This window comes from Dermacentor andersoni, chromosome 9 (genome assembly GCF_023375885.2).
Source record: "Dermacentor andersoni chromosome 9, qqDerAnde1_hic_scaffold, whole genome shotgun sequence".
Classification (NCBI taxonomy): domain Eukaryota; kingdom Metazoa; phylum Arthropoda; class Arachnida; order Ixodida; family Ixodidae; genus Dermacentor; species Dermacentor andersoni.
Window position 1 is genome coordinate 69,816,810 of NC_092822.1, and position 25,852 is coordinate 69,842,661.

At 48.9% G+C, this 25,852-nt stretch overlaps 1 protein-coding gene across 1 annotated transcript in view; it reads right to left on the reverse strand.

The window, feature by feature from the left end:
• Window positions 1-22,438, reverse strand: part of LOC126528232 (uncharacterized) — a 160,594-nt gene extending 138,156 nt beyond the window's left edge. The window contains exon 1 of the mRNA XM_050176117.2: window positions 21,596-22,438. Coding sequence (XP_050032074.1) covers window positions 21,596-21,661 — 66 coding nt within the window. The 5' untranslated portion in view covers window positions 21,662-22,438. The remainder of the gene's footprint in view (window positions 1-21,595) is intronic.
• Window positions 22,439-25,852: the final 3,414 nt, after the last annotated feature.

A 25,852-nucleotide genomic window follows, 5' to 3' on the forward strand; every position in this document is an offset into this window, starting at 1 on the left:
GTTTTGCTTCATGGGCGAGTCGGAAAGGTGCATCGGTGTTCGATCGAGAGAGCGAGAAAGCAGAAGAACGAATAACGAACAGACGCAAATCAACCTCCGCTGCCTCGCATGCGGGTGTACGCCGGAATATACGGTAATGCCAGCGCCATCGCGCGACATAAAAATAGCGTAACTAACTTGATCGCCGAAGCTCACCACACCCAGAAGACAAAAGACGCATGCATGAGCCATCCATCAATCGTGTTACCCGAAAAAGAAATTGCATTTATCTACAAATGGCAATAGTGTTGATGCTATATATGCCCGTGAAGCAGTGATACTAGTGTAAAGAGTGTTTTTACTGAGCGCGTGACGTGATACGTATACTAGCGTGATATATATAGTAGCGTTTTATTTTTTCCATCATGTCCCAAACCACTAAGCACTATGCCATCATAATAGTAGATAGACGAACTCAGCGAGCGACGTCCATGATGCGCATGGAACGACGTTACTTTAAGAGGACCAGTAGCTCACTATAGAGGATCGGGTTGCGGAATGGCCGGTGCATTAGGCACTAATTGCCGTAGTTGATTCTTGAGGCTGCGCGAATATTTGACCCCGTATCTGAGGATCATCGCGTCTTCTCGTCTGACCAAGGTTGTCTGAGGATGTGGTCGTCCTCCACAAACTCAGGATGCATTTCGTCATTAGGCGCACAGAGGTGGTCCTATTTTTTATTCACTTACGTTCTTTTTTTTTATGAACATTAGCCCTAGCTGTAGCGCCGGTCATGCTTTTCCTGCCCTTGCTTTCACCTTGGAGGCCGAACAAAAAACCTGTTGCGCATGCCAAACTTTGAAGCGGCGTTGTGAATCTGGATGGCTTCAAATCTTATGCTTGCATTGAAGAAGTAAGCACAGCTGGGCGAGTTGGTGTAGTGACAACAGCGCGAAATGCAAGTACGAAGGGAATCGAGTGCAAGACAGACCTTATGTGTCGTCTGCTTGCCTTGGTCGTTGTATGAGTGAAAGTTGAGGTCGATATAGAGATTAATAGTATACAGAAAAGCAAGCGATCTAAGCACGGGCGCAAGTATAAGGAGAAGGACAACACAGTTGGTAGACATGTTTGACAGACACAGTTGATTGATATAGTTGATCGACGTATAGTTGATCGATATATTGTTGATATATAGAGTTTAATTAATAGACAGATTTGACAGACATATAGTTGATATACAGAGTTGATAGACGTTAGTTAATAGACGTATAGTTGATCTACATAATTTATAGCCATTAGTTGATATACAGAGTTGACAGACAGTAGTTGATAGACATATATTCGTTATACAAAGTTGATAGACATTAGTTGATAGACGTATAGTTGATATACAGAGTTTATAGACATTAGTTGATGGACGTATAGTTGATATACAGAGTTGATAGACCTTACTTGATAGACATAGTTAATATACAGAGCTGATAGACAGATTTAACACAGACATAGTCGGTATAGAGAGCTTATAGACAGTAGATAGACATATAGTGATATAGACAGAGTTGATATACATTAGTTGACAGATGTATGGTAGATATACGGAGTTTATAGACATATTGATTGGCAAAGTTGATACACACAGTTGACTAACATAGTTAATAGACATGTACAATTAGCACACATAGTTGATAGTTGAAAGAGAACGCTTTTTGAGTTTATAGTCGGTGTTTGTGTTGTTATCATTGTTCTACTCACGTGAATGTATTGCACAACTGCTTTTCCATTCCATGTCTCTTGTATGTCTTTCGCGCTGTTTCATGATGTTACTATCGCATATTGCTTTCTGACCTAGGTTGCTGTCCTGAATACAGTCAAATTCCGCCACATTGTTGAATTTCGCCATGTTTGCGTTACGAGCCAATCAGGGTAGGCATAGCGGCCCCGTGAGCTGATCAGAGCTGATCAGACGGTGACACGTACAAGTCCCAACAACAAAGGTGAGGTGAGCGCAAAACGAAAACGTTAAAACATTTCGTCAGATGACATTGTGCGGCAAATACGCGCGTAGTATTTGCATAATCTTTTTCCCCTCCTTTCCAGTGCAACCTAACTAACGTCCGTGCCCACTACTCTGCAGGAAACCGTCAGGCGGGAGGTTTTGCAATATGGACGCAACTATAGCAAGGTTCTCACGACTATTATTTATTGTGGTATCATTATTGTGGCAGTATTATGGGTTGTGGTATTAATTAATGCCACAATCCCATCCTTTGGGATTTCAGCAGAGTCGGTTGCTTACATACAATAATAAACCCATTTTGAACAAAGGGACAAACAATGAATGTTGTAATAAGCATGCCACATGAAGCAGCACGTAAACCAATTGGGCTTAAACTGCAGATACAAAATGATGTTACTCTCGACGCCATGAATGCACGAATAGGGAATACATTCCGCTCAATAACAGTTGGCGGGACGAAGTGGGATTTTACCTGCTACAGTGGCTCAGTGGCTATGCCGTCCTGCTGCCGGGAACAAAGTGATGAGTCCGATTCCACGTGGCTGCCGCATTCCGATGGGTGCATAATTGAAGAAGGCCCATGTACCGTGCTTTGGTGCACGTTAAAGAATCCCAGCTGATCAAGGTATAACGCGGAGCCTTCTCCTACTTAAGCGCCTCTCACAGCCCACGAGAATGGTTTGAGATTGAGACTTTAAAAACCAATCAATCAACTAACCAATCATTGTGCCGTGGATTCACACAGGATCGCTAATTTGCTTTTGCCTTGACGCCGGCGACAAGCATTATCGCGCTGAGCATTGCCTACGGACACCCAGTTCGTCCATATGCATATCAGCTTACGTCGGATAATTCTATGCTGCATAACCCGTTCCTGGATCGTTTAGAATGAAACAATCGGCCGTGTTGCTCCCCTGTGGTACGCCGTAAATAGCACGAAGGGTTCGGCACGCCGGTCGAACTTGACCCTCCTCCGGTGGACGGACGCGCTCGTTGTTTCGCTTCCTCAGTGTTATTCAAGGCCTCTTCCGTATATGCGTGCGCTAGCGACTCATTTAATTCGGCATTGACGGCTGCGTCGGGCATTGTTGTCGAGAGGCCCCTCTCCAGCTCCCCTCCTCCCCCTTTCTTTTCGCATTTTTCTTCCTTTCACGCCCGCCTCCCTAACACGCCTAACCGTCGCTCCTTATATAGACAGGGCAGCGACGTAAAGCACGCGTCCCGCGGAGCATGATGCTGACGAATAAAGCGGCCACCGTAATAAATTGGCGGCACCCAACGGCTCCCGAGCGAAAACTCGCCCGCATCCCTGCTCTTCTATATTTTCCTGCTTGGCCGTCATTGTTTTACGCGCCTTCCCGTCCTTCTGCTTGCTTTCTTTATTTCTTTGTCACCAGTCCTTATCGTCACGAGATTGATTTCCGTCGTAAGCGGAGGGGAAATTATTGCCCCAACCGTACGCTCAATGTTTAGAGAGAGAGAGAGAGAGTGTGTGTGTGTGTATGTGTGTGTTTGTGGATCTGGTATGCTTCCTGGACAGTCAAGGCCGTTACGGCTTTAACGACAGCCACTTCTTTGTGCTCTTACGTCTGGTCGCTCTTCCTCCCCCTCCCCTTCTCCCCCCCCCCCCCCCCCTCTGTTTTGCGTGGGCGCGATTGCGGTGGCTGTTTGAAGCGTATGGAAAAAAGTTGCTCCGCAACATGCGGTGCACGGGCTACCTTGGAAGCCATTACCGCTGACGCGGGCTGATGGAGGACGCGCAACGCCTCGCGTAACCATGAGGGCGAATACCGGTGGTGCGAGAGGGTGGCTGAATTCATTACAAGCGCCCGCCGTGTGCTTGCTATACTCCGTGAAGAATTGTGCTCATATTTCGATCAAAAGAGTCTCTCTGCGGGACTTTTGGTCTGTTTTTTTTTTCGTTTCTTGTTTTTCTTCATCGCTTCTTTTTCGTTTTGTGTTCATGTTGGCTTACGCTGACGTTTCTTCGCTTTCCCATCTGTATTTAGTTTTTTTCTCTAGCACGGAAATTGTCTGCGATGGTCTAACAGACGACTGCGTTGTTTTTGTGTTGTTGTTTTAGTCATCTGCACCGCAAAAGGAGAGTGAAAACGAGAAAAGGTAGGGGGAGAGTGGGATAACCAGACGGACGTCGGGTCGGCTACCCCGCACGCGGGAAGGGAGACAGAGAGAGAGAGAGAGAGTTCATGAGCACGGTAGCGGACCCAGGACGCCAGGCATAAGCGTGCTCACAAGTCCGTTGATTTCGAGAAAGACGTACATTAAAGAATCTACATCACAGATTCGTATACTGTTCTTAACGGGTGACGGTCGATAAGGCAGAAGCAATCAAACAAAACGGCGAGACGTTCGTGGGACGTTGCTTTTGCGGAAAACTGGTCTGGAGCTCTTGGAAGCCGTTTCCGCATTCTGGGCATGACTGATATGCGCGCGCTGAGGCTCGCGCAGCAGAGGCAGCGTTAGTCGCGGAATCCGTCCCCGGAAGAATACTTTATCGTCCCCATCGTAATATATCCGCATAAGGACACGAACCCGTGAAGAAGTGCGAAGCTGGGAGACCACTGAGATTCCTGTCGCTGACCCGCCGCGCAGTCAGTCGCTCAGTGGATATGGCGTGTTCTGCTGCAGAACACAAGGTCGCTGGTTCGACTTTCAGTTGCGGCATTGGTGCATAATGATGGAGGAGAAACGCGAAAAAAAAAAAAAGAAAACGTTCGTGCGCTTACATTTAGGTGCCCGTTAAGGAGCCCCAGGTGGTTGAAATGAATCCACAGCCTTCTTTATTTATTGTTTATTTCGCTTCTGTTTTTACGAACTGTCATTACTTGCTGGGTCTTTAAGGGGTCTTTAGGGGCCAATAAATGATGATGATGATTATTATATCGGTCTCTCTCTCTCTCTCTCTCTCTCTTTGTGTATGCGTGCGCGCTTTGGCGTACATTCTAGCAATGTTTCATTAAAGGGAAGCTGAAAGGTTTTCCAGAAAAAATGAGTGAACATCTGTACATAATGGTTTTCAACCCTCCGAATTCGAATATCGTAGCGAAATTGAGTGAAAGAAAGCGCAAATATATTTTATTTCGACGAAAAGTGCAGCAGCGGACACGCCCAGCTCGCGCGTCTCGTTTCCGCCTGTGATTGGTCGGGCGCCTCGTGACGTCAACACTAGTAACCGACCGCTGCCGCTACACATGAAGCGCGGTTCCAGGTAGTTTGGTGCTGTTTTTCTGAGACGGTAATGGAAAATTTAGAGAGACCGTTTTTCTGAGGAGTTCGGCGTTACTCCCTGCATGTACGAGCCGATTGCGAAGAGCCGGCCTCTCGAAGAAGCAAACGATGCTGGTGCGAGCAGTGCTTTCGACGCGAACGAAAGCAAAGTCTTGGGATCTCCTCGTGTTGGAAATGCTCTTTGGTGAGTATGTTTTTTGCAAAGCGATCTAGTGATCTCGCCGATCTTTCGCCGATCTTTCGCCGATCTAGTGAGCTCGTTTCCGGTCAAACAACTGCAGTGTTGTGTTCCTGCATGCCTCCTCGTGGAACGTAAGCGGGGATGCGATCGTCGGCATTTGTGCGCTGTCCAAAGCTGTCGGCAATCTACAAAGACGGTTTAAACGCGTGAAAAGCTTCCCGGTTCATGCAGTACGTGTAGCGACCTTCATCTGTTGAATACCACGTTGACTACCACTCACGTTGATTACCACTCACGTTGACTACCACGCACGTTGACTACCACTCTACATACACGCAGACGCACCAACAAAGGAATGCAAGGTCGATCGAAGCAGATTACGATGGCACGCACGCAGAAACAAGCGCGGTCAGGCACGGTCGCGGACGCTGCGAAGGAACGAAACACTAGAGTTGACGTCACAACACCGCGGTTTCCGGTCTCCGCTCGCATCGTCAGCGTCAGCAGCAGCGCGCGGCATTCGACAGGGGGGCGGAGCTACAGCGCAATTTCAACCGACGATTACGTCGCTCCTAATCGAAAAAAAACAACAAAATTTTACCTACATGATTTATAAGGTTCCTGCATCCGTATATGAGCGTCTTATTGAATTCGACAGACTCTTCAGCTTACCTTTAATACCACGCGCGCGTCGACCGCACGGCTTGTCAGCGACCGTGTGGTGGCGAGAAGCGGGGGCATCGGCGATAGAGCCCCCCCCCCCCCCCCCAAGGCAGTTCTTGTGCCATGTACTTCAGTCTTCAGTATAGCGGCTTCAGTATAGTGGCCCTCGTTATGTATACAAGGGCGCTGACACGCCGCGTGGTGAACGTTCGCGCGATGTTATTTAAACCGTCCAACGATGTACAACGTGCTTACTTGAACTTTCCGTGGACACTGTGTCAGCGCGATCTCGCTTTCACTTGCGCTCTATTTCATTGTTCTTTGTATTTTCGTTTGTTTTCGCGAGTGTGTGAGCAGAAGTGGCCGACATTTCGCATAATGCTATGTTCCTCTACAATCATACATTAGACAGATCGCAAAAAAAAAAGAAGTACGAGCATCTGTGGTTATTGCCGCTGCAAAGTTTTCTCTCTGAGCAATACGCACGGATTTCCCTTGTAGCTTCGTGCTACATTTGAATGAATGACAATATCCCCTTTCATGACGCTTCGTCCACCTTGCGGTATCCCACGGAACTGATTTCCCATATGCAGTGTCCCTGTGCTTCGAGTTGACGAGTGATCCTCCTAAGCGCCGTGGCCTGCTAGTTTCTTGCTTAGCTCACATAATAGAGCGACCGCCTCGCAAAGGCGTTGGTCTCGGGTTCGAATCCCGCACCAGGACGAACTCTTTCCTCAACTTCCAAGTGCTTTCTCTCCGAGAAACCCGTTGTGTTTCCTTTGTAGCGTCCTGCCACCATTCGAGTGGATGACAATTTCCCCTTTCATTTCACGCATTTACGTAAGACCTGTCTGGTGCGATAACAAAATAGAAATACGTAAAAAAAAGAAACAAAGAAGGAAAAGCACCTTGTATATATATATATATATATATATATATATATATATATATATATATATATATATATATATATATATATATATATATATATATATATATATATATATACACATCGTGAAAAGCAGCCGCTGGTCTCTGCGAAGGCGAAATCGCAAAGCACGAGCCAGACCGAGTCCGTAGGCGATAGGCGGAGGATGACCGACCCAGAGCCTCGGAGGAACGACGCACGGGTGAGGGGGGACTCAATAAGGCGCCCAATTAAGTCTCCCCGTCGCCCGTGGAAGCACGGCGGCACGGCGCGGAGAAATCAGAAGCACGTCACGTTCACCGGTCCCGTTCGAACGGCGCTCAAGGTAACCCGGCGCGCCGCAGCCGTCGTCGTATAGTCGCGTACCCTGCCACCCGTATACCGCTTTTTCCCGACTATAGACACACAGTGTCGCGCTTACTGTGGACGAAAAGTGACACAAAAGTTAAAGGCGGAAAGAAAAAGAAGAGGAAAGAAGAAAATGACGGATCCCTCGCACGTACGGGAATCCGTTATAGGCCAAACTTTCTGTGATGTTTACTGAAATGTGTTTACTTCTACGTGTAGGTCAACGCTGATCCTTACTCACTGCACGTTCTGGTCCCACTTTTTTTAAAACTTAGCTTTGTCCACACTCGGCTGCTTTTGATGCCGATTTCTTCACTCCTTGCCTTTGCTCGTGTAGTGGGGCACCTAATCAGTGATACATACGAATACTGGAGCGTCGGCTAAGACATGCCCAGTGCTACATGCCAGGTTACACTCTCAGTGTCTCATGTCTCTCAGTGTCTCTGAACCAGTGGCACACATACCAAGTGGTCCAAGTAAAAACAAGAAGAAATTAAGCGAAGCTTCCTTCGTCACTTTGTTAGAGCTAGCTGCTGCTGCCTTGTCGACTGTACGCCAACTTGGGCCAAGTTGGTGTATAATAGACAAGGCAGCAGCAGCCTGCATTAGTAAAGTAACGAAGAAAGCTACGGTTGATTTCTTTTTTTTTCTTCTGACCAGAAGCCATAGGAAGATGATTTGCAAAGCCAAGCGATATCTTCCCGGTTGATCCGCCGAGGCAGGTTTGCTGAGGACACCTATAGTGGTTAATGATACGAAGCGTGCGAACGCCGTGAAACATGCGCATGACTGAGTCACGTGGCAGGTAGGTAGTGTTCAGCCTCACTGTGCAACGAGACGAGGCGCATGTTGTTGCATTTGTTTTCCCTTTGCTGCTAATAATATGCTTATGCCGTCAAACATATGCTGTCGCGAGCGTCTCTCGAGGAATTGCGCGTGCAGCAAATGAAATTTCCATTTCTTTAAGCGACTCTTTGAAGGTAAGCATGAAAGACAGACAGAGAGGGGGAGAAAAAGAAGAAGTAAAGAAAGGCAGGAACGTCAACCAGACACACGTACGGTTTGCTAACCTACACGGAGGGAAAGGGACGAAGAAATGGAAAGAAAGGAAGGAGAGAGAACATCCGAAGGTGCACATAAAGACCGCTGCAGGTCACTGGCAGCCTGTTCACTTTGGGAGCTGCAGCGATGCACGTCAGATTACGCTTGCATAGGACGAAAATAAAGAGAATTGTGCGTGTCGTGCCTACCAGTTGGTATGGCCATCAATTAACCGCTTCTCAGAAGCTGCGCTTGGCATATATTCCAACGCGTGAGTTGGACGTGCACAGTTTCCGGATCGTGCGCTCACGCCGCAGTGCTCCAGCGTAGAAGACGGCAAAATATATATATACGAACAGGACAAATAGCTACGTTGACTGTCAACATATTTTTCTTTTCTTTTTATCGGCAGTCGCACTGTATGTATATATGAGGCACGGATGACAAGCAGCAGACACACGAAATCTCAACGATATCTAATCTCATCTTGGTCGCTCGGCCCGCGCCTGTACGCTGTTCGCACTGTTGAACGCAAGCCAACTAGGCCAGCTTACATCTCTCGCGCGGTGTCTACTTAAAAGACTGTTCCCTCCGGCAAGGGGGCGGTCATCCGGAGTCTGTGCGGCTGGAAAGGAACATGTGCGGTATGCGGGCGGTCCGTTCGGAGGCGCGGAAGGTCGAAGCAAGCAACAGTTGGCCGCCGCCTTCGAGGGGCGAGCTTGGCTCTATCGCCAAAAAAGAAAACAAAAAGAGAAAGAAAGAAAGGAAAAACAGCCGCAGTGGCGTGCCGGTCAGTCAGCCTTCGTGAATCGCCGCGCGGCGGCGAGGGTGGGGAGACGGTGGGCGGAAGTGGGATGACGAAACGGAGCCGCTGTTTAGCGCGTGCCGGGCTGCAGGCCCGACGCCGAGGAAGTGAGTCGCAGGAAGGAAAGACGTAGGACGGAACCCACCCTCCGTGGTCAGCTGCGCGTTTCCGTGCCTCTCGCCCCGCGCCGCGTTCCGTCCGTTCGCGCTATACGAGGTGTTTGCCTCTCTCTCTCTCTCGAAAACGCGCGCACTCTCTCTCTGCCTACGCCAAGGCCTGCGCTAGGGGCCCCAAGGCCGCCAGGAAGTGTACACGACGCGTGGGCCCGCATGGAACGTCCGCGCGTCGAACCACCGAGTGGCCTGCGAGGCATGTGTGCGTTCACGAACGCCAGACGCTGGCGACGTGTAGGGAACCTCGTCGCAGCCGCCACTTCAGACAGAGAGACTCCAAAGCCAAATGGACGATAAGCAATGCCTGCAAGCACACTTCTCCGCACACCTACACGTGCGTGTTGGGTAGGGTGGGGGGGGGGGGGGGGGGCGTAGTTGAGGCCGCCGCCATTTTAAAGAGAGAATCCGAAATCAAAAGGCAAATCGACGATACACAAAGCCTGCAAGTGCACTTCTCCACACACCTTCAAGTGTGTGTGGGTTTGTGTGCGTATAAGTAGGGGGATGGGGGTTGAGCGATTTGGCTGATGTTGCCTTCGTATGCGTAACGTGCAAAAAAAAAAAATAATAAAAATGAGGAAGCAAGACGCAGAGAGAGAAAGAGGGAGACACGCAGCGTTGACTTTCAACTGATTGTTTATTTACATTTTTTTTTTTATCGTGTGCAAGGAGCTTTCCCATCAATAAACAATCAGTTGAAAGTTAGCACCACGAGCGTCTTGATCTCTTCTTTTTGTTCTCGTTTTTTCGTGCGCTACGCATACCGAGTTTGCACACCTAGTTTGGCATAACCAAAATGACAGACCTCTGGCTAGAATGGCAATTAAGGTGTCAACACCTGCGCTGGTGGTGCCGTCCATGCCACCCCTGTGTTCCTTGCATCGTCTACACTCCCGAAATTTGTGCCTCAGTTTCAACGTTGTTGCTAGCGGGAACGCGGCCACCTTGTTAGGGCAAGTAGATGTGTGGGGAAGCCTGCTTACTGAATTTTGCAAAAGTCGTCTGTTGCGAGATTTAATGCGCCAAAACGGGGTATGAGATACGACGCACAGTGACAGCTCCGGACATGCTGGAGTTCTTTAACAGCACATAAATCTAATTACACTCTCGTTTTGGCATTGGGGCGTAATCGGAATGCGGCGATCGAACCTGCGACCTCGCGATTAGCAACACACCGCCCAAGCCACCGTGCCACCACGTCGGGTCGATTGCGAAATGATTGAGCAAAGCTAGGAAGAAGACTGCAAAACACATATTGTGTGCTGGCTGCTTTCTACACTGCGTTGGCTACAAGACGTTATCATGCGTGGCTACTCGATGCGATACAAGCACGCGTGAAACAAGAATCACTTGCGGGTCGTCACAGTTATTAGGCATTAACTGCCACCCTGCGGTAATGCTACACGCGATAGCGTCGAGTACGAGGCAAAATCTAGCGCAAGAAACACGAGCTTCCTAAGTGACGCGCTTTCGAAGAAAAACTCTTCCGAGCCCTTCTATGCAGCATAAATGCCGAGGGCCCTGCGCAACGACGTCGTGGAAGAGTCGCACAATGGTCGCAAATATCTTGCAGATGTAGAAGTGGCACAACGAAAACAATAAGCGAAATCGGTTTTAAGGCTCATTGCTTATGTATGCGGACAGTATTAAGCATACATAATCGACGAAGATTCACGTCATAGCCGAACGAAAGCCTCATGCGCCGAAATGATGTATACGAGTGAGAGGCGACGCCGTATCTTATCTGTCTCTTATCGCCGCTCACGCCTGTAGGCCTCTCCAAAGTCTAGTCAGCGCTTTCGAGCGGTGCTTTCAAGAACGCGCCCGGAAAACTTGGTCTTCAAAGCTCGATCGCTGCGCATTTAGGCCATACGTCGGTGAGGTAAATATCGAGTGAAGTAAATACGGGATCCACTCGTATCGAACGCTTTATCTCTCCGCGCTTCTCCCGTTTTGGTTCGGCGCAAAATTCAACGAGTTCGACTTTCACTTTTACCGCTGCCTATTAACAACCTATTAACGCGAAATTAACGGAAACGAGAGATGAGAACGACTCCGTTTATCAACCTAAAACTGATCTAGCGCTTATCTCTATCGTTCCCATAGTTCCACACACTATATAGGTCGATGCACACGGGAACTGACAGAGCGTGGGTAAGGTGCAAAAATGGGCGCACGAGGACGAAAAAAATAATAATAGAAAACGGTGGCTGGCCGCTTCATTTCCAACGTGCTGCTGAACGGAGCACCCCGCGTATTCCTCCGAAACTATTCCGCGATCGCGGCTTTAGATTAGCGTGCCGTGTGCCGCTAAATGCAGTGATGCCCACGCAAGGAGCCCCGCCGTACACTTGCTTCGGTTCGGACGCGCGAGAGGAACCCGAGTCCCGTTAATCTTCGCCGCGCCTCTCACGTGTTACTTCCGGTAGATAAATTGGGGGGCCATTCCTCCAATCGTACCAAACGATCGGCGAACGGAGCTGCTCATAACGCCACGGTTGTTTTCGATGTACCGCATCGAGGAAGTGGGCACGGTATGAGCGAGTACATTCGCTCGGTCGCTTCGAAAAGCATTCTGCTTTTGCAGAACTGGTTTGTTCGTTTGTTTCTTCGTTGGGCTGGCCGTACGCGTGCTTGTGTGTGTGTGTGAGAGAGAGAGAGAGAGAGAGAGAGAGACAGAGAGGTTGAAGAAAGAATGAAAGCGCAAAAATATAGTCGATTCTATTCGAAATGTGTGGGCATATGTAAAAAAGAAGCGCTTATGATGATTTTTTTTCGACATCGAGCGTGTGAAACACTTTCATGTTTGAGAGGCCCATCAAGGAAAGGAAAGAAAGAAGCAAGCATGAAAAAAAGAAAGAAAGGAACAAACAACTATAATGGCAACATACATTTTTTTTCGAGTCTACATCCTCTACATATATATCTTTATATTCTGTATATCCTCTCTCTCTCTCTCTCTCTCTATATATATATATATATATATATATATATATATATATATATATATATATATATATATATATATATACACAGTTCTATATAATTTTTAAATGTTTTTCTAACTTCCGCAGCAGTACAGAGCAACAAGCAGGATTTTCCCTTCTTGTTGAAAGCCTTGCCTCTTTCCTTTCTTTTTTTCGTTTCTCCCTCTTTTCACCCTCGGCTTTTCCTCCACAGCTTCTCGCTAAAGGTGTCCTCTTTTGCTTCTTCATTACATACTTTATTTTCTTCTTCTCTTAGTGTCTCTCTTAGCAAAGATTTCGGCATAGCCGGCCCTCATAAGTGGCCCAACCGGTGATACATATCGCAGCCGACGATACATCTGCACATCGACCGCGTTGCACAGAGATCGGTGCGGAACGCTATTCGATTATGGGGCGCGCATTGAGTATGTATCGCTCCCTCTGATCTTGAAACGAGGCGGGCAGAAACAGAAGACGAGGTTGGGGGAGAAAGTCGGACGAGGACGGTGCGGGTTGGGGGACCCAGCCCGTGGAAGAAAGCACGCCACGGCGGCAGCATATACACACGGCGAAGCAGCAGATAGGCGACTTGGAAATGCTGATCGCTCGCACGAGGAACGGTTGTACGAGCAGTAAAGCGCCTAAGGTGAAGTGCGCAAGAACCGTCGGAATCGCGGCACGACCGAAGAAACCGCGTCCAACGACGTTTCCGGCAAGTTGTGACGCGCAAGCTTCCGACAAATTCCATCGCGTTAAAGTGGCCCGACGTTGTACTGGTCAATGTGCAGCATCCAGATTTCTTTTTTTCTGTTTTGCGCGGCGAAGGCTTACGCAAATGCATTACACAGACAAAAAAAAAAGCGCCGAATCACAGGCACACTTGGGCGAGCTGTACTGGCTTTGTCTGAGTTGTGCTCACAGGAACTCATGCTGTTACGCAAATAAATTTCGCAAACTCGCACAAAACTCTGCACTGTGTAAGGTGTACTGACCTTGTGTTAGTCTTTCAAGGTAACTCTTACTTTGATTTTCTTTTCATTTTCCTTTCTTTCTTTTTTTTCAGTATTTCGTTCTGGTTTCATCACATGAAACACCCGCCTTCGCGGCTCATCTCCCGAAGGATTTGGCGTTGTCTAACACCCAAAGTGTTTTACTACGAAAAAAAAAAAAAAAGCAGAAGTCACGCCTGCGCAAGAACTATCTGACGCAACACACGTCTATAGTTGTACAAATGCGGCTTCCAGCAAATTTCCCGCCAAGTTTCCACCAAGCACCACACTGTGACGCGTGTAATGTTTGTGTGGCAAGGTTGCGTGCTGCCTCTCCTTCGAATACTGTTCGCCAGATATAGTTGTCAAATGCTCGCGAAACGTTGTGACATTGTCGTCACTAATGTCGTCGCATCTTCGCGATCGCCAGTAACGGAGTGCGAAGAACGAGGCAATTTTTTTTTTCTCTTCAATACCAAAGGCGAACGCGAGAGAAATGCGAGGGAACGGGTCGTTGCACAACTCAGTTACCCCTTGGAGAAAAAGCACGGTGACCTTGAACAAACACGAATAAAGAACAGCCAACGGAAACCAACAGGCGGACAGAGCTGTATGGGGACACAGACTGAGCAGATGATGTGCAAGGCAGCCAGCGAAATGCCTGTCTCGGTATAGCGCACTGGTTTGTTTGGGCGAAGAACAAGTCGCCGTGAATGTTGTCAACTACAGCCCAATCGTCGGTTGCGACGAGTTGCGGCGACGCTGATGCTAAGTCTATGAGAGCAGCTGACTTCGAAAGAAAGGACACTTTGTGACGTTGCACAGAGTTCCGACCTTCTGCGCAAAAGAAATTGAAAATGTGGATTTTGCACATGCTACACGAGGAGTAAACGATGCAATCGAGGACAACCTCACTGTATACAAACTGCGTGTCCTGGCCTAGTCAGTACACCAGAACGCGGTTTAGCTGGCGTTGCGAAGGTTTATGAACTGTCTTTCTCCTTTCGTTTTTTTTTTTTTTTTTACGACCGTTTGTACTACGACTCCGTGTTTAATTGTTCTTGTTTTTTTTCCGTCTGTCGGAGCACAGGAGTAGGCATTCCAGGATTGTCTGCTGCGAAAGCGGCGTGTCGTCCAGTCTTCCAGCGCTGTTGCGAGCGACAATGGCGAAGGACGTGTTCGACGGTTTCCTCGCTGCCGCACTTGTCACAGCCAGCACTGTCGGCCATTCCGATGCGCCAAGCAATGTTACTCGTGAAAGGTACAGTAAGCCACAGTAGGAAGAACGCAGTTATCTAGGTTCGAGATGGTCTGCAGACGGGACGTGGAGTCGCGTGAGGTGGGCCCAGGCGACGTAGACGGGTGCGCCGGAACTCTGTACGCGAAACGTCTTTATTCCGTAACCGGCTTCACGATAGGCCCTTAACAACGACGGTAACGAGCGAAAGTTCAAAAGGCCGCGAAAAAACAGGGGAAAAAAAAGAAAAGCACTAACAACGACGGGGAATGTGGTATTCATATGTCGGTCAGTGTGGCGCCGTCAGGGATGTGCGTTCAAGCGGCACAAGCGGGTCGCATCGCCACGGCGTTTTTTTCGTTTTCTTTTCGCCGACTCTCGCTTCTCGGCCGAATGCCTCACCGTTTCCACTTGACTTCAACCCATCCTACACCGCGGGTGACCGCCCGCGTATATGTGTGCGGAGATTGCGGGGTTTCGACATCGTTCCTCCGCAACGGCTGTCGGCGGAAGCTGTAATCATTCTAAAGGAGGAAGAGAAGTCCTATTTGTCCGTGTTCTACCCCGTCTATTCCGTTTTTCTTCTTCTACTACTGCTACTCCTTCGCTCTATTTACTTGTTTCCGCGGAACGTCTCCGCCCGAGTGACTAACGAAACGCGGAAAGGGTCCAACGGTGAGCGCGCTAGCGTAACCCTTAATCACGTGCTTCAGCGCGACTTGACCTCTTGCACCAGTGTTCCCCGCTCTTTCGAATGTACACGGAGTGCTTAACGAGCCGAGTGTGTATACGCTTCAGCGCAATCGCGTCGGGAGGTCTTCGTCTGTATGCGACAGAAGGGAGCCTCATTTCTCGACTTCTTCGAAGCCGCCGCGGAAAGTGTGGATAACATCACAGAAGGCCCAGCGCGGGATGCAGGTTATGCACATTATGAAACCGTAATCCACATCCCGGTCTTTTTTTTTCATTTCCAGAGAATCACTTCCGAGAGTTGAGATTGAGCGCGTTACCTTACGCGAGGCGCATATGCGCGGAGTCCAGAGATTGATTACGAAAACGAACGCTAGGAGGCTGCGTGCAGCACGGAGGCGACAACGTCACGCGCGCAGCCATCTTTGATGAGGAGCTGGCAAGCTGCTGTAATACGCGTTACTCGCGCTATCCATTACGCCTCCTTGCTTCGGGGCTGTCGGGAGCACATTTAGGCGACGATAATCGTTTCCGGCGTTTCTTTGTCGCTGCTTCGGCGTTTGCGAATCTGCGAGATACACAGGAGCGGTTAAGAGCACTGAGGGGGCTTTCCTTTTTTTTTTTTTTGCTCTATCTCTTTCTTTCTTTTTCTGGGACGTATGTTCCGGTAAATGATTTCAAAATGATATTGTTGGCGTTAATTTCTTTAAATGATATCGCCGCAGAAGTTATAGGACCTTACATGGTTAGTGCACTCGCCCATGCAGGTTGATGTGCAAAAGCGCTGTGGTGTCGCAGAGCGTACGCAACATTTTAATCACGACATCTGGTGCTTTAGTATCTCATGCTAGGTTATGTTTCGCCCTCAACACTGAAAAAAATTCCCGCGAATTTCGCATGATACACCTTTCGTCATTGCACCCTTTGCGAGAAGACCGCTCATTTATTTAACACTGCTTAAAGCCCCATCGTTGGAGGCAGTATAGAAGGCAGGGTTATATTTAGGGATAAAAACAAAAAGAAATGCAGTTGTTGCTTACATATATAAAATCGGGAATAGAAGCAAAAAACGCTAGGTTATGCAGTTCTAGATGAATTAATACACGGGGGTTACGCGTTAAAACTGACTTTTCTTCCTTCTCAGTACACGGCGTAAGATAAGGCTGAACGAAAATGACGGTTGTCCGCGATGGTTCTAATGTATTCAGGAACGTACGGTACAGTTATGTTTACACCATGTATGGCTCAACGCACCTGTACATGGCGCATAGCGTTGAGCAGTAGTTTGTTTATCTTTCGCTCTACAATTTGGCGGAGTATAGCATCTATCTTTGCTTTACTATATAGCAGTTCGCGCTGTCTTGATAAACCATAACTCGATGTTTGCGTATGCATCGATCAACTCTGTTCAATTTTACTTTGTATCTTGTGTGGTTGTCCCTACACCATCTCGTTCACTCTATCCCAAGTATACTTGCCTTCTGCCGCTTTCGTATCGGGCGAAGGCGGCCACTACGCAAGGAATTTCTGCCCTGCAATTTCATCGCGCGCAAGATTGATCAGCCAGATATATCTCGGTCGGAGAGGCAGCGATGTGGACGAGATAAAGCGCATATGTGGACACAAAGTGTCATTGCCCTCTCGATGAATTCGGCTATGGCCCTGCCGCCTTCCGCGTCCATCGGTTCCTTGGCGTAGCGTAGCGCGTGCCTCAAGGCTTTGTGCGGCACGAACGAGGGCGCTCCGCGACGCGCATGAGGCCACACTTCGTCATTTCGTCGGCGATCGATATCGGTTATCTCGTATACACAGCGTGGCTAAGCGACGAGCTTCCGACATACCTTCGAGTAACTCTTAGAAAACGAAGAATTTAGCCGGGATGGAGTTTCTTTCTTTTTCTTTTTTTCTCTGATTTACGGCTCGCGTCGGCGCCGCGCACAAATCCCACATTATTCGCGCCTCCGCAGTCACGGTGGAGCTCACGCAGGCTTGGAAATGAAGCAATATCGCAATTGCGTTTTTTTTTTTTTTTTTTTTTGCCGCAGAAGAGTTTTTTGTTTTCTTTCGCCAGAGCTGCAGAGGGGTGGGGGAAAGGTGAGTTTGGTAGTGATCGTTATCTTTAAAGCGCACACCTTCGCTGGAGGAAAAAAAAAATGTGTTGCCCATCTACACCGTCAAAACAAACGCACGGCAAACGGAGGCCTAATACCCGTTGGTCATTTCAAGATTTTTAATCCTTCGTGGGAGGGAAACGCTGGGACTCGCCCCAAATGATCTTTCACGTCTTCTACACTTCGTTGCTGACGGTTTTCATCTCACGTGGCAAGATTCAAAGGCTGCATTCAATAGGCTAAGCGGATTATGCGCGCGGTGTTAGCCTTCCCTTAATCCCGTGAAGCCTCGCACTGAAACGCCCTCGCAGACAGCGAGAGATGCTGACTGTGTAAGCCGCTCTTCGATTCTGCTGGGGTCCGGCGCTAAACATAGCGCCAAGACCTGACAGGGAAACAAGAACGAAAAAATGCAGAAGTCAACGGCGTAAACGTCCTAATATCAGAAAAAAGAAACGAAAAACAAAAAAGTGGGTAGGTTGCCGTCGGGTCATCCAAGCCTACAAGGAAGCGAGCCCTCCTCTGAAAGAAACCTGTCTCAGCCCAGAGATTAACTGATTCTCTTTCTTTATTTTTTCTTCCTTTCTTTCGATTTTTTTGTTAGGCAGAGTGGTACAAGTCACGGAAACGGCTTGTACACGAACGAGCGTGTACTTTATTCTCCCGCCAAATGATCATTAAGCCGGCCAAGCGAGAACATACACACCCAAGTAGTGCCACTGGTTAATTAGCGACGAAAGAAAGAAGAAGTAAAAGAAAAAAAAGATAATTCCAGAACAAGCTGCAAAGCAGGCGCTGTTTGTGGGTCACGTAAGTTTCGCCGACGTAAGCTTGCTTTCCGTCTCGTTCGTGTAACCCCGTGTTATGAAGCGGGGTGTCAGAGGTCAAGGATCGCGCTGCAGCCGGAGGAGGAGGAGTCCGCACTCCTCGCCGCGCACATCGCTCTATAGCTGTATGTACATCGTGACTCGGAGTTCGTCGCGTTTCGAACCCTCTTCGCGAGCTCGATGCCATTTGTTAATAAGGATTGACGCCGGTTTAATTAACCCACTTTCTTTCCCTCCTCCTCCTAGGAGGCGAGCGAGGTGCTTTTCATCGTGCGCGATCTCGGGCAGCGGGGCAGCGGGGGAGGGGGGGGAGGGGAGGGGGGGGGGGTATTGTTTGCCATCATGGCGAAGTTTGGATTGGGCATTGTCGGCTCACTGCAATGGCCTTCACGAACTGCTCGCGCTTATTGAGGGCCTATGCAGCATAGGTGGGCATAGTCACTGCCGACTACACTAAGCTCCCATTCTCTTCACGCTGAATTCACAGACGTGGGTGGCTGAGTAGGTGGGTGAGAAAGAAAGTGTGTTTGAACGTGGGCACGAAAGCAACACGTGCTGGTGAATTTTGAGTGCACGTGAGTGACTATCAGCGAGTGTGTGGCCGTATATATGCGGCTAGGAGTGAGTAAGTGTTGGCGAGTGTTAGACTACGCCAGTATGGGCACGAGTTTGCAGGGACAAGATGGCCACAATTAGCACATGACCGGGGTAGTCGGAGATGTATGGGAGAGGCCATTGCCCTGCAGTGGCCGTATTCAGTCTAATTATGATGATGGTGATGATGATGAAGCGTGAGTGGAAGCGAGCACCATGTGAGGGCGCGAATAAAAAAGAAAGAAAAAAAACGTGAGATAGTGCCAATGAATGTCAGCGTGCACGTAGGCCCGAAATGAATATTGGTGAGTGAGTATCCGCCAATTCTGCCCATTGATGAGGTCTCGCTGCTGGAGGACCCGCTTGGCTACAAGCGATACGGGAACCTTGCGATGGTGCTTCGCGTTGCAAGAAGCGCGGCGTTACCGCTTGAGCGTTTGCCTTGCTTTTTAGCTGCCACAGAATTCGATAGCTAGAAAGCGTGTCCGTCCTTTCAGTTGCACTGTCGTCCTCGTGCTCATCTTGCACCCGCGCCGCGGATCGAAGAAAAACGAAACTTTGCACCACGACCACTGCTGGCCGTAGAACAGGTGCGCCTGCGGCAATGTGCGATTAGTACTACGCCAGGCGGCGCAGGTTTGGCGTACAGGCTCGCCTTGGTTATGTCGTTGCTTTGCTGTGTATTTGGCCGCCGGTTCGATTACCGACCAAGACGTCCACATTGCGGCGGAGGCGGAATGCAAAAAAGACTCTCGTGCACTTACATTTACGCGCCTGTTAAAGAATCCCATGTGGTCATAATCCGGACTCCCTCACTGTGGCGTCTAGAATAATAAAACGCAACTCTTTGACCCGCTCACATGCACCAGCCAGCAGACAAATATTTGCGTGCTGATGTCGCATTTTTCTTTCTCTTGCCTCGTGGGCCGTTTTCCTTATTGTTTTCACGGCGCTTACCTGTCCTTCGTGTTCCTCGTTAGTTTCTTTTTCTCTGTTTCACATGCACATTTCGCTTTGATGTTTTGTGCAATAAAGATCCGGTGCCTGTCTCTTTAAGCAAGGCCGAAAGCTGGACGAGCTGGAATTGATGCGTTCTTGGAATCGGCGCGGAAAACGACCACACACACACACACACACACACACACACACACACACACACACACACACACACACACACACACACACACACGCACGCACGCACGCACGCACGCACGCACGCACGCACGCACGCACGCACACACACACACACACACACACACACACACACACACACACACACACACACACACACACACACACACACACACACACACACACACACACACACACACACACACACACACACACACACACACACACGGAGTTACACAGGACGAGCGCTGCTTCTTTAGCGCTGCGAGAGTTTTTGAGAATTAATCACGACCAACTATAACCGGAACTTTTGAAAATGTTTTCATCTACAAAGAGAGATTACCTGGCGCGGACTTTTCTATCCAGATTGTGTTAATCTCTACGATTACGACCGTCCCGTTTAGTCGCGCACACTTAGCGGGGTCCCGAGCAGCGGATCTCTTATATTCCGACACGTGACGCAGGAACGCTGCACCCGTATTTTTTTTTCTTTTTTTTTTTACGCTGTGCATGTCTTCGCCGGGTGCGGTTTTCAGCTCGTACGAAATTTCTCATTCCCTTTCGCATATATGCCCCGTGGCAATGGCGATTTCCGCAGTTGCGGCGTGAAAAAAAATTTTTTTTGGGGTCTTTTGTGATGCAGGACGGCGCAACTGACTTTAACCTCGTTATATGAAGCGCTGAGAGCGCATGAAAGTAAAACTGTGCAAAGTGTTTTCCTTTAACGACGATGATAATAAAATCACTTATTATTATTATCATCATTATTTCTGCGGCGGTGATATTGTGGATTCGCAAGATGTTCGCGCCACGTTCAACGTTGCTTTACATATGGCCAACGATTTCGCAATTTAGCTGCCTCGGTAAGTTCGCGCACGAGGTTCACAAATTGGGCTTGCCATACCGAAAAGCTCAGAGGGAGGATACAAAATTTACTGACAGAAAGTTGGCAGAAAACGGTAAGCCAACGGGAACAAGGTTTCATTCACATAGAGGATTTTTTTCTGCGATGGTTTAGCAGGAACACTGGTGACACATACAAGGTCAGCAATAAACTCCGGCTTTACGACAGAAAGCGACAACGTATCAGTTGGCCGAGCCACTGGAAGCTCCCGTCACTTCCCTTTCACAACCTCGACCAATGTTTTGACAGTCAAGAAATAAAATAGAGGAAAAACAAAACAAAACAAAAAGCAACGGACATATGTCGCTTGGTTCTTAAATGTCGTGTTCAACCTACCGTCGAAATGAAACTTTGCTATTAAGTATGTCGCCGATTATGCCTATTTCCAGACTTTCTGGAGCTTGCTTCGGATAATACGATTTTTGTATGACACGTTTTATCTTGCGGTTCCCGTGAATATCGTATCAACGAGCCTCCACTGTAAATGACACGATGGGTGTGACGCAGGAAAACCGCCAAGTTTCGCACCTCGTGACCCTCACGCATGTTACAGAAAAGCTGCGTTTCCGCCGGGAACGTCAGGCGAATAACTGTAAAGGGCCCGTTATCCGATCGTTTCCTCATTAGTCTTAAAAGAAACGATGTTAGATGTGACGACAATTCGCTGTACGAACTCCGGTGTGCCGAAGTATGTAACAAAAGTGAAACGAAAAATAAAGGGAAGTCTAGCAGGTGGACAGAAATAAATTTTGTACTTACTCTGGCCTTTCCGAAGCACAGGGCGACGAGCAGAAAGCAAACGACACCACATGTAGCTCGCTCCATGACTTCTCAGCTGTCTGTCACACAACTGGACGAAGACGAAAAAAAAATATTTTCTAGCCTAAGCGTGGCTCACATGCGGTGCGACGACGAACACAAGACCCACAGGTGCAAAACAAATCACAGGCGCAAATTCACGCGCGCCTACGACGGCGACAACCACGGGCCGGACGACCGAAGTGGCGAACGGGGAGACGCACCGGCAACGGAATCAAGACGAAACGAAACCGTCGCACTGCACACACAGGCGTGGTGGTGTATATCGGAGTCGAACTGACGTGCTTCTCTATCGTTCACATGAGGAAAGTTGCGGCAGCGAAACTGGCGCTAGATGCTGCCGGACGAAAAAGAAACCACGGCGATTCAGCGACGGCGATCTTGACTCTCTCGATGCGCTGGAATCGCGGCGTCTGGGAATCGTCGGCGTCGAAGCATGGCTCGTTAGTTTCCTTTCCTCTCGACGCGAACGTCGCTTCTCGGTGTCGTGGAACTCCCTCCCGAGTCGCTCTTCAGTAGCGGGGGGGGCCCGCGTCAATCTTTCGTGTTTCTTTTTTCTTCTCTCGTAGATTCACGGCGACTCTGGTCGACGCACCGAACCCACGGAGCTGTCTAACTCGGTCGGCAGCACAACTACGGGAAAACACTTTTTTTTCTTCGCCTCGCGGCTTCGTTATCGTAGTCGACAATCGCGGTTGCTCGCCTCGCCGCGGATGGGACGGAAAACCAGTTCGACGGCGAAGACGACTTGCGCTCTCCCTGTCGTCCAACTGCCGCGGCCGACTTGCGAGACGCGACTGACGCTGGAGCGGCGGTGGCGGATTGCGCGCGCGTTGCGCGCGGCCGCCAAACCGAAAGCGACAGCGCCCCTTTCCCATTGGTCGAGAGTCAGGCGTGACGTGTGCGGGGGATCGTGACGTCGCTGAAAAATGTGACGTCACGGTAGCGCGCGCGCGCGCGCTTTTGTTTTTTGCTTCGTTTGGCTTTCGGTTTCGTGCGCGCCCGCCGCGCGGGTGGCAGCGGAGGCGCGCTGCGCAGAGCTTACCAAACGAAAACGAAAACGAAGGTGCTGTGTCTGCGATGTGCAACGACAATGCGATTGCCTTTAGACTGTCTTATGTGTGTGATATGTGCGCTATTTCTACCCGAGAATCTGACCTTGCATTTAGCTTCCACTTCAGTGGGTGAACCTTGTGGCAGTTTGGCGACTGCATCCCAAGTTTATGAAAGCCACGTTGGGGCATGTTCAGTCTCGTCGACGGCCTTCCGAACTCACTGAGGCTGAAAATGGCGGTTATTTTTATCCTCGAGAGGTTGAATGCGCAGTTGGTGCCGCAGAAAAACGTAACGCGCGGTCTGTTAACAGGGTCCTTATCGTGCCAAGTAGTTCTTCAGCACCGTATGCGGAACGCACGCACTCAGTAACGAGGGAATATGCGTATCCCACGCACTGTGGGAATCAACGTTACGCGATGCGTTTTGCAGATGGCTGGCTGTGTAGCCTCGTTCGGGGCTTTCCCGCAAAATGTTATACCACAGTGAAAAAGGAAGCAATTGCGTGTGTGACGCAATGGCAAGGTGTGGACTGATTTCGTCATCATCACCATCAGCCTATTTTTTATGTCGACTGCAGGATGAAGGTCCCTCCATGCGGCCTCCAATAGCCCCTGCCTTGCGCTTGCAAATTTCGTAATTTAATCACCCCACCTAGTTTCCTAGTCGTCATCGATTGCGCTTCCCTTGCCTTTGCACCCATTCTGTAACTCCAATGGTCCACCATATAATGCCTACGCGTTATATGGCCGGCCCAGCTCCATTTTTTTCTGTTGATGTGAACTAGAATTCACCTACCCCCGTTTGAACCTCTGATCGACACCATTCTCTTCCTACATCTTAACGTTACCCTTAACGTTTTTCGTTCAATCGCTCTTTGCGCTGTACTTAACTTGTTCTCGAGCTTCGTTGCTAACCTCTTTCCTGTCCCATGTGTTAGCAGCGGTGCAATGCTTCTTTTCAACGGCAGTGGTAAGCTCCCAGTGAGGATTTAGTCAGTCAGGAGTCTACTAATTTATCGTACTTTTGCGGAAACGTTTGCAACGTGTTCCCTTACAACTTGAACGAATTTCGGTCCAACGTGTGGCGGTGAAATGTCACGTAAGAAGAAGTGTGGCAAGGATGGTGATCACTCACGCTTGCATGTGGAGAGAGAAAGCTGGAGGGAGGGGGGGGGGGGTGGAGGTAGTGAGCGTAGAAGCATTCAGTTCTTACTCTGGGGAACGTTGTTCCGAGTCGCACAAGCGGACACGTTCCTTTTTTGAAGAGCCCCGACGCAAGCCCACGCCCACAGAGACAACAAACGCAATGTGGCTGCAGGAAGAGCCAAAAAATCGCTCGCGTTAAAGCTGCCGTGGGTTGCAGAACGTCACCGCTTGCGGAAATGTCGTCGTAGAACGCTGCTGAGGCAAATTTTTTCTCTCTCCTTTTCTTGACAGGCAGCATGAAATCGGTTAGCCTGAGGACTCGGCACTGTTGTCGAGAAATGGCCATTCACGCGTTTATTATGCTATAGCGAATTGGCATCCTTATAGGCGCAATTGTATGATTGTATGTCTACGCTCCTTTCTTTCTTTATCTCTACTTTGTTATCACTTTACCTCCCCCTGCCCTCTCTCCCCAGCGTAGGGTAGCAAACCGGATCTTCCCTTCTGGTTAACCTCCCTGCCCTTCCCCTTTCCTCTGTCTCTCTCTTTATAGCCGCAATGAAAGGAGATGGTAAGCTGGATTGAACGCTTCTGCGATACACGTTGGCTGTTACAATGTGGGGAGGCTTTGCATAAGCAAACAAAAAAAAAAAAAAAAAGAAAGAAAACGCGGGCGGCAACGCCAACCCGATGCTCCCGCAACAGACCGCCTTGGTTTTCTTACTCGGCTGTCTCCTTCGACGTCGCCAATTAGATAGCGGCCAACTAGCGAAAGACCGGAACGGCCGTCTCGCGGGACTGAGCGCCGCCGTCGCGTTAAGTAGGCCACACTGACGTGCTTTTCAGGCGCGCTGCACCGAACGTTGGATGCATGTGCGTGTTTCTTTTAGTTGCGTCTCGTTTGGTTCACTTTGGAGAACTTCCGTAATTAAGGGCGCTGTAGGAATTTTCTTCATTTGTCGCGGCAGCTGGCATTAGTGTGCTGTTCATTGCATACTTCCTTGCGATGCATACGCGCTCCGTTAGTGGGAAAGTGAACGCTTCGTCTTTCTTGAAACAGTGATTGTTGTAACCGTGCAAGTCAGAAGCCCGCTCACTGCTATTTGTTATGTCGTTGACCATTTGAAAAATCCCATTCATGCAACTTTTTTCTCATAACAAGCATACAGGGAATATTCCGGGTTTGTCCACTTCCTTGAAATCCCTGAAAACCATTGAATTTCGAAAAAGGAATTCAAGGGACCATGAACCTCCTTCAAAATAAATGTTCCCCTTAATTTCCTCTAGTCGCCCTCAACCCCAGTCGGGAGCGACTTTTGAACATTCAGGGTGACAAACTCCGCGTAGGGGTGATTCCATGGAGACTGTCTATCACAAAACGATACTTTCTTTTGAGAGTGTCGCTAAGCGATAGGCGTGTCCTCAGCCACTGACGGGAAGCTTGCCTAAATAACCGTTGTTGTTGTTGTTGTTGTTTTATTTCTATTCTTGCCATACAAGTTATCAGACACTGACTGAACCCATAGCCAGAGGCTAGTGTGGGGTTCAGATACAAAAATACACGATGGCAATGACACAACACTTGTGTAAAATAGAAAGCCCAAAATCACGGCGAAAGACCAGAGTACACTATACAATGAGGAGAAAATAATACAATATGCATTTTACAGGAGAATGAATAAAGATCTGTAATGAACAACACTGTACAACAAACACAAACCGTGAACGACTATCAAATAAGGCTCAAAAAGTATGTTCTTAATGCTTTATTAGTTTCGTGGGACTGTTTTATTTCTGGGGGTAAAGCATTCCAAACCTTGGCTCCTGAAAACTGCACCAATCTTTCACTGTAGATGTTATTATTCGGTGGCAGATTAAAGTTACTATGTGTGAGGTTTCTCGTGAGTCGAGAAGGAGAGCGAAACAGGGAGGCATTGAAAGGTTGGTTATATTTTACTATGTTGTTTACACACAGCGCTATCTTTAAAGACCGCAA